We start from the raw sequence: 8,635 nt of genomic DNA, 5'->3' as shown, positions 1-8,635 counted from the left end.
TGTGGGGAAATGGTGGCATCTTGAAAAATGTCCGTATTAGAGGCGGTGGTACTGGATTTCTTGAAACGTTTAAAAATGGATAAATCCCCAGGACCCGATGAGGTGTACCCTAGAACTCTGTGGGAAGCAAGAGAAGTGATTGCTAGGCCTCTTGCTGAGATATTTGTATCATCGATGGTCATAGGTGAGGTGCTGGAAGACTCTAGGTTGGCTAACGTGATGCCACTATTTACGAAAGGTAGTAAGGACAAGCCAGGGAACTATAGACCGGTGAGCCTGGCATCGGTGATGGGCAAGTTGTTGGAGAGAATCCTGAGAGACAGAATTTATATGCATTTGGAAAGGCAAGGACTGATTTTGGATAGTCAACATGTGGCTTTCGGTGTGGGAAATCATGTCTCACGAACTTGATAGAGTTTTTTGTAAAAGTAACAAAGACGATTGATGAGGGCAGAGCGGTAGATGTGATCTTTGTGGACTTCAGTAAGGCGTTCAACAAGGTTCCTCATGGGAGACTTGTTAGTAAGGTTAGGTCATGGAATACAGGGAGAACTAGCCATTTTGGATACAGAACAGGCTCGAAGTTAGAAGACAGAGGAGGGTGGAAGGTCGCTTTTCAGAATGAAGGCCTGTGACCAGTGGAGTACCACAAGGATCACTACTTTACTGGGTCCACTACTTTTGTCATTTATATAAATGATTTGGATGTGAACATACAAGGTATAGTTCGTAAGTTTGCATATGACACCAAAATTGGAGGTGTAGTGGACAACGAAGAAGGTAACCTCAGATTACAACGGGATCTTGATCAGATGGACACATGGTCTGAGGAGTGGCAAATGGAGTTTAATTTAGATAAATGCAAGGTGCTGCATTTTGGAAAAGCAAATCAGAGCGGGACTTGTACACTTAATGGTAATGTCCTGGGGAGTGTTACTGAACAGAGAGACCTTGGAGTGCAGGTTCGTAGTTCCTTGAAAGTAGAGTAGCAGATAGATAGGATAGTGAAGAAGGCGTTTGGTATGCTTTCCTTTATTGGTCAGTGCATTGAGGATAGGGGTTGGGAGGTCATGTTCTGGCTGTACTGGACATTGGTTAGGCCACTGTTGGAATATTGCATGCAATTCTGGTCTCCTTCCTATCGGAAGGATGTTGTGAAACGTGAAAGGGTTCAGAAAAGATTTACAAGGATGTTGCCAGGGTTGGAGTATTTGAGCAAAAGGTAGAGGTTGCATAGGCTGGGGCGGGTTTCCCTGGAGCATCAGAGGCTGAGGGGTGCCCTTATCGAGGTTTACAAAATTATGAAGGGCATGGATAAAATAAATAGACAAGGTCTTTTCCCTGGAGTGGGGGAGTCCAGAACTAAAGGGCATAGGTTTAGGTTGAGAGGGGAAAGATATAAAAGAGACCTACGGGGCACCTTTTTCACACAGAGAATGGTACATGTATGGAATGAGTGCCAGAGGATGTGTTGAAGGCTGGTACAATTGCAACATTTAAAAGGCATTTGGATGGGTAAATGAATAGGAAGGGTTTAGAGGGATATGGGGTGAGTGCTGGCAAGTGGGACTAGATTGGGTTGGGATATCTGGTCGGCGTGGATGGATTGGACCGAAGGGTCTGTTTCCATGCTGTACATCTCTTTGACTCTAACCGCCAAACCTTAGACAGGCTATTGCTCGCAGCAACTTGCCCAGCCTTTAAGACAACATCGACCACAACACCATTCAACCTTGTCGTGGCAACCACTGCAAGATGTGTCAGTGTATCAACATGGATACAACCATTACATGTGGGGACACCACCCACCATGTAAATGGCAGGTACTCATGTGACTCAGCCAACATTGTCTATCTCATACGCTGCAGGCAAGGATGTGCCAAAGAATGGTATATTGGCAAGACCAAGCAGATGCTACGACAAAGGATGAACGGACATTGCGTAACAATCGCCAGATGGATGTTCCCTCCCAGTCAGGGAACACTTCAGTGGTCAGGGACCTTCAGCCTCAGATCTTTGGGTGACCGTCTTCCAAGGCGGATTTCAGGTTACGCAATAACGCAGGATGGCTGAGTAGAGACTGATAGCCAAGTTCAGCACCCATGGAGATGACCTCAATGGGGATCTCTGATTCATGTCACACTACAGGTGACCCCACTACACCACACACACAAGCAGACACACACACACATGCTCTTTGTTTCTGTCTCGCACGCATACAAGGTCACAGCCGCATAGACACGCTTTCATACACATGGTCTCACACACACACACACATATCCTCTCACAAGCATATACTCCATCACACTTGCACAAATAATTTATCAAGTACACATACTCTCATACTTCCCCACATGCACACACACGCACGCACACACATATAAGTCTGTGGGGTGAATTTGTATGTGCAGATACTTTTTTTTTTCAGAAAGCACACAATCTGTAGGCAGTCAGTCCATGTAACATTTTATCGAGGTTCAATTCCAACCTTGGGTGACTGTGTGGAGTTTGCACATTCTCCCTGAGTCAACATGGGTTTGCTCTGGGTGTTCTGGTTTCCTTCCCTAGTTCAAAGATGTGCAGGTTAGGTAAATTGATCATGTCAAAGTGTCCATCGTGTCCAGCATTGTGTAAGTTAGGTGAATTAGCCATATAAAATTCAGTGGATAAGGGTGGGTCTGGGTGGGATGCTCTTTGGTGGGCCGATTGGCCTGCTTCCACATTATAGAGTTCTATGATTCTATGAGACAATTTTGATAGAGTGGGTAGATAGATTGGAGATTTAAGATCAATGTGAACAAACTTTGGTAATACATTTTGATACAAAGTACAAGGAGAGAGTTAAAATTAAGGGTTGCAAGAGTACAGGGACTGTACTGTATGTGTTCATAAGGAATTAAGATGGCAAAGCAGGCAACAAAAACATGCAACATCCTGGGCATTATTCATAGAGGCATAGAATACAAGAATTACGAAGAGTGGAAAACCACATTTGTTCATTTTTGAACATGTGCCTTCTAAAATGTTTCCTAAATTCCTCTTCTCAGAATAAAGTTTCAAGTCTGAATAGAACCAGTTCCTGGCGCAGCAATCGTCCAAAACCAAGATTAACACCGACTGAACTACCAAAGGAAGAAACTGAAAGAATTGCTAAGATTTTTGCAGGGCACTTTACAGAAGAAAGCTGAAAAAAAGTAATTCATTTTAATACAATTTTAGAATCGGTATCATAATTCACAACTAAAATTGAAGATGTCCACATAAATTTCCCATGACTTTTAATGCTGGGTCTAGAATTATTTGCTTTTTGCTAATGAGACCTGAACGTTGAATGGAATAAAGTTTATTACCAATGATACCCTTTGCTTCTGGAAAGAAAATACAAATGTAGTTATCATGTATTATTGCATATCGGTTCAGCCTTTTTGGTCTAGAAGTTCTGCTTTCTTATGAATGATAGTACACAGAGATTTTACTTGTGATGTAAGTACAATGTTTGAATTTCCATCTTCCTCATTACCCATGGAAATTTATCTTCCTTCTTCCACAGCATCATAAGTGATGTGCTAAGCAGCCTGAAACAGATGATGGGCAGTGTTAAGCATATGGCCCAAATGAGCAAGACAGTACATTTTCTACATTCCCCACTTCATAAAGCACTGAAATAATAAAGTTACAGCACTTACTTCAATGCAGTGTTTTCATTGCCCACTTATAGGATTTTCCAACCATTATTGTTCTGGTACATATAATCTGTTTAAATAGCTCAAATTGCATAAGCAATCTATTCTCCTCTCCCAAACCTTTACAATGAGATGTTTAAGTCTCCATAACCTTAGCTATACAGGATTCTAATGCTTGCACTGGGAACTTGCACTCATGAATTCACAGAAGTACCTCAGTAACTGGAGCACATACACTGAGTATGTGAAGCTGAACACTCGGAATAATAGAAAAGTATGAGATAGACAGGGATACCGTTACATTAAAATAAGTGAACTTATAGTGTTAGTCCGTATGACATTTTGGGGGGCGGGGGGGGGGGAGAGAAAATGCCTGAATCGATTGCTTATTTCAGGATGAACTAGTCAGCAATCAGCAATGGATAATTGTTTTATTCCTCTTCATAATATAATTGTTGCGACTGGGTGCATTCTCAGAACCGCTATTTACTTTGCAATAAAAACCATTATGCAGGAACAAATGAACCAGACTTTAAATGGGTGTTACTTTTTTCAAACCTCTAATCCAGTTTGATTATCTATTTGAGGAATAGTTGTATAATTTTTTTACATTGTTATATTGGATCATATAATAAGGGAAAGCCACTGTCCCCTGGGGTGTATTCACAATCACTAGTGTCTCCTTTCCTGTACTTCAGCTTTAACATTAATCTACCATTTCAATCTGCAATGTACTTGTTTGGCCTTTATTGTATAAGAAAGAGGAAGATGACTCCGTGCCTTTCAGATGTACACTTGGTAACATTGTTTTGTAGTGCCAACAAGAAGCAAATTGGACCATTATTAATAAATTAATAATACATACAAAATAGGAGCAGGAGTAGGCCATTCAATAAAGTAATGATGGTTCTGCCCAGGCTTCAATCCCTCTTTCTCCATAGACTTCAACTCCCTGATATTTCAAAAATGTATCTATCTTTTTAAATATTTTGTGATCTAGCCTCCACAATTCTCTGTGATAGAGAATTGTAGACATTCCATACCTTCTAGGAGAAGAAATTACTTTGCATCTCAGTTTTAAATGTGTCCCCTTATTCTGTAACTATGTTCCTTAATTTGAGATTACCTCACTAGTGAAAGCTTCTCCTTGACATCTTCCTTGTCAAGCCTCCTCAGAGTATGTTACATTAAGATCACCCCTCGTTCTTCTAAACTACAATGAATAACTAGTTTAGTCATAAGTAAATCCCTTCATTCAGAAATCAGCCTGCTGAATCTCTTTTGAACTACCTCCAGTTATAAAATATTCCTTTTCAAATACAGAGACCACAACTGTACACAGTACTTGCCAGTGCAGCCTAGTCAAAATCTTGTACAGTTGGAACAAGACTTCCCTGCTTTTAAATTCTAAAACCAACAAAAATGGCCAGAATTCCATTTGCCTGTTTAATTACTTTGTATATCTGCAGGCTAATTTATTGTGTTTCATGTACAATAATATGCAGATCATTCTGCTGCACATTTTTAGAATCTGTCTCAATTTAAATTAGAGTTTCTTATTTTTCCTGACAAAGTGTATGACCTCGCACTTCCCGACATTAATCTCCATCTGCTGAACTTTTGCTCAACCTATCTATATACCCGATAGATTTCTTATATCCTCATCATAAAATGCCTCCTTATTGTCAGCAAATTTGGACACATTGCACTCTGCTCTATGTTCTTTTAAATAAGGTCTGTGCTGTAAGTACAGAATGTCAAAATCTTAGGGCAGCTAATTGCTTTCATGTAAATGGATGGGAGGACTTCATTTAGTTGGCATTGTTTTAATCTATTTGTATTTGTACGAAATTAAATTTTGTATAATAAGCTATTAAATTTTAACATACATTTGTATTAGTTAAAAATATGTCTTTGGTTTTTCAGAAGTATCACAGGACAATAAATTATTTTTCAATGTGGTACTTTTTTGTTTTCTTTGTCATACAGTTGTCTGATTTACTGAAACCAGTTGGAACATCCTGTTGCTCTGATTGACTTGCATTAGGAATAGGAGCATGCTCCATGATTCAGCTACATCATAACTAATCTCCTATTTTCAGTGCTGTCTTCCCACATTATTCCCATATTGTTTGATATTTCCAGTATCTAGAAATTCATTGATTTCTGTTTTGAACATAATGATTGATCCTATGTAGCCCTTTGAGCTGGGTAATTCCGAAGATTCACCACCCTCTGAGTGAAGAAATTCCTCCTAATCTCAGACTTAAATAGTTTGCCTGTTATTCTGAGATGGTGCTCCTTCGTTCTGGATCACATGCCAAGGGAAGCATCTTTCATAAATCTACCCTTTCAGACGTGCAGGAACTTTGCATGTTTCAATGAAATACTGTTACAATGCGATAATCTCCTGTTTCCTAAATGCTATTGGACTGTATATCACAAAAGGAACTCTAAAATAACAAATATGCTTAGTATTGTAATTAGTTGAAACTTTATTGCTGGAACAGCACAGCAGGTCAGGCAGCATCCAGGGAACAGGAGATTCGACATTTCGGGCACAGGCCCTTCTTCAGGAATGAGCAGAGAGCGGAATTAGCCATGCTAAATTGCCCGTAGTGTTAGGAGAATGGGTCTGGGTGGGTTGCTGTTTGGAGGGTCGGTGTGGACGTGTTGGGCCGAAGGGCCTGTTTCCACACTGTAAGTAATCTAATCTAAAAGTGAATAGACTTCAACAAAACATCATTAGCTACGTACATTTTGGGGCAATCTCAAGGCAAGTAGATATCGAGTAAGCAGTATATCTCTTCAGTTTTTTTATTTCTTTAAATATTCACCCAACACGTCAGTGACTCATGTCAAGTCCTTCCTTCACTTTCACGTCCTTGTGATTATACTGATGGTGGAAGTGTTATATTCTCATGCAGTCACCGTCTTTGCCCAGAAAGGGGTTGAAATGTACATATTTGCAATATTTCAGTTTGTGCAAATAATTAAAATTACAAATATCAACAACCTTCTCTGATTGAGGTTAACAGAATGGAAAATAGTCAAACATAGCAAAATACTTCTGCGCATGTGTAACTGTTTTTTGTTGCGAATGACCTGAGAGTTATAGAGTGATGCTAAAAGTTTGTGAAATTTCCTCATCAACTCCAACATTGCAAAAGCAGGTCACTTGGCAACTATCATATTGCTGTTTGTGGGAGCTTATTGTGCCCTGTTTCATTGGCTGAGTAAAAAAAATTTCATTGACCGTAATGAGCCTTGCTGAGGTTCATACAAATGTGACTTTCTTTCTTTATGTATTCTATTTATTCATTAACAACTTCACTGAGGGGTGGCACTACAAACAATCCATCTCTACCTTAATGATATTGTTGCATTACCTTGTAAGATTGACACCCAAATCTTCCCATCGCAGATATAAAGGTCTTTCTTGAAAACATCAAACCAGAGACGGCTGGCTTCAGTCTCAGTGCAGGGTGGGTGGCTTCCAATTGTCACCTTCATGTCTGTTTCTGATTTCAACACAAGAGGAGATCAACAACGTTCGTATTTACCAGAGACGAGTCATTGAGTTAGACACTGTGTGGCTTCACTATGGCTAGGAGAAAGTGAGGTCTGCAGATGCTGGAGATCAGAGCTGAAAATTTCATTTCCCCTCCTCCCACCTTGTCTCAGTCAAATCCATCGAACTCAGCACCGCCTTCCTAACCTGCAATCTTCTTCCCGACCTCTCCGCCCCCACCCCAGTCTGGCCTATCACCCTCACCTTGACCTCTTTCCACCTATCACATTTCCGACGCCCCTCCCCCAAGTCCCTCCTCCCTACCTTTTATCTTAGCCTGCTGGACAAACTTTCCTCATTCCTGAAGAAGGGTTTATGCCCGAAACGTCGATTCTCCTGTTCCCTGGATGCTGCCTGACCTGCTGCGCTTTTCCAGCAACACATTCCAATCCAGTGAGGGAAGTTGGAAGATTTAAGCTGCTATCTTTTTGACGAGAGCCTACTAAGTGAAGGCCTGTCTGTCCTCTAATGTAGACATAGAAGAGCCAATGGCACTATTTTTAATAAGAGTTATAGATACATAGAAAACACAGTAAGATTTCATGCACAGAAGGTAGTCGTCTGGCACATTATGTCCATACCAGTCGATGAATACCTCGTCACACTAATCCCACTCTCCAAATTTTGATTCCTAAACCCATTGACTGTTCCACCGCATGTTTTAATGTGATTATGGTTTTTGCCTGTATTACCCTTTGAACTCGTGGGTTCCAGAACCTCACCACTGATGAGAAAGTTGTTCCAGGTGTCATAGTCAATATTTTTTCAATAATTAGTACAGCATTTCTTTTTGTGGGAGCTTGCTACATGTAAATTGCCTGCTATGTGTCAACACTGACTGTACTTCCAAAGTACTTTATTGGCTGTAAAGCATTTTGGATCTTTCTGTGGCCATAACAGTTACTATATAAATGCAATTTAATTTTAATAACTCAATAGTTACTCATAGAAATCTAATGTTATATCACTGGGATGCTTTTTTGCCATTATTATGGCAATAATGTTTTTTTCAAATTTAAAAAAAAGTTATGATATTTCAGCTACTTTAATCCCATGTGTATCACTGATGATTTGTATTTACTCTGTGGAAATTTTAATTGAGTAGAAGATTTTACTGCATTTTACTTTCTGATTTGCTGTTTGAGAATACTTCAGTGTAATTGGCTGCCAACTCCCTGCGGTGATATCACTGTTACTGTATGCCTAGTGTTTGTCTTGATCTTGCACATATCAAGAAAGGGAAACTTCATGCCTCAGAGATCACTAGATAGCAGAAAATCCCTTTAATACTTCAAAGTACTCTTTTGGTATGATCCTAGATATTGAATATTGTTAGATATTATTACTGGAGCGAATCATAGATTTACATTTAAATAGTTCC

At 39.9% G+C, this 8,635-nt stretch overlaps 1 protein-coding gene across 3 annotated transcripts in view; it reads left to right on the top strand.

Annotated features, from left to right (window-relative positions):
- Window positions 1–6,209, top strand: part of c2cd3 (C2 domain containing 3 centriole elongation regulator) — a 165,548-nt gene extending 159,339 nt beyond the window's left edge. For all 3 annotated transcript variants that reach the window (XM_043692198.1, XM_043692199.1, XM_043692201.1), the window contains one exon: window positions 3,048–6,209. In XM_043692198.1, the coding sequence (XP_043548133.1) occupies window positions 3,048–3,188 (141 nt within the window). In that variant the 3' untranslated portion in view covers window positions 3,189–6,209. The remainder of the gene's footprint in view (window positions 1–3,047) is intronic.
- Window positions 6,210–8,635: the final 2,426 nt, after the last annotated feature.

This window comes from Chiloscyllium plagiosum, chromosome 6 (assembly GCF_004010195.1).
Source record: "Chiloscyllium plagiosum isolate BGI_BamShark_2017 chromosome 6, ASM401019v2, whole genome shotgun sequence".
Classification (NCBI taxonomy): domain Eukaryota; kingdom Metazoa; phylum Chordata; class Chondrichthyes; order Orectolobiformes; family Hemiscylliidae; genus Chiloscyllium; species Chiloscyllium plagiosum.
Note: the sequence above shows the minus strand (reverse complement) of the source record. Positions and strands in the feature narration are given on the sequence as shown.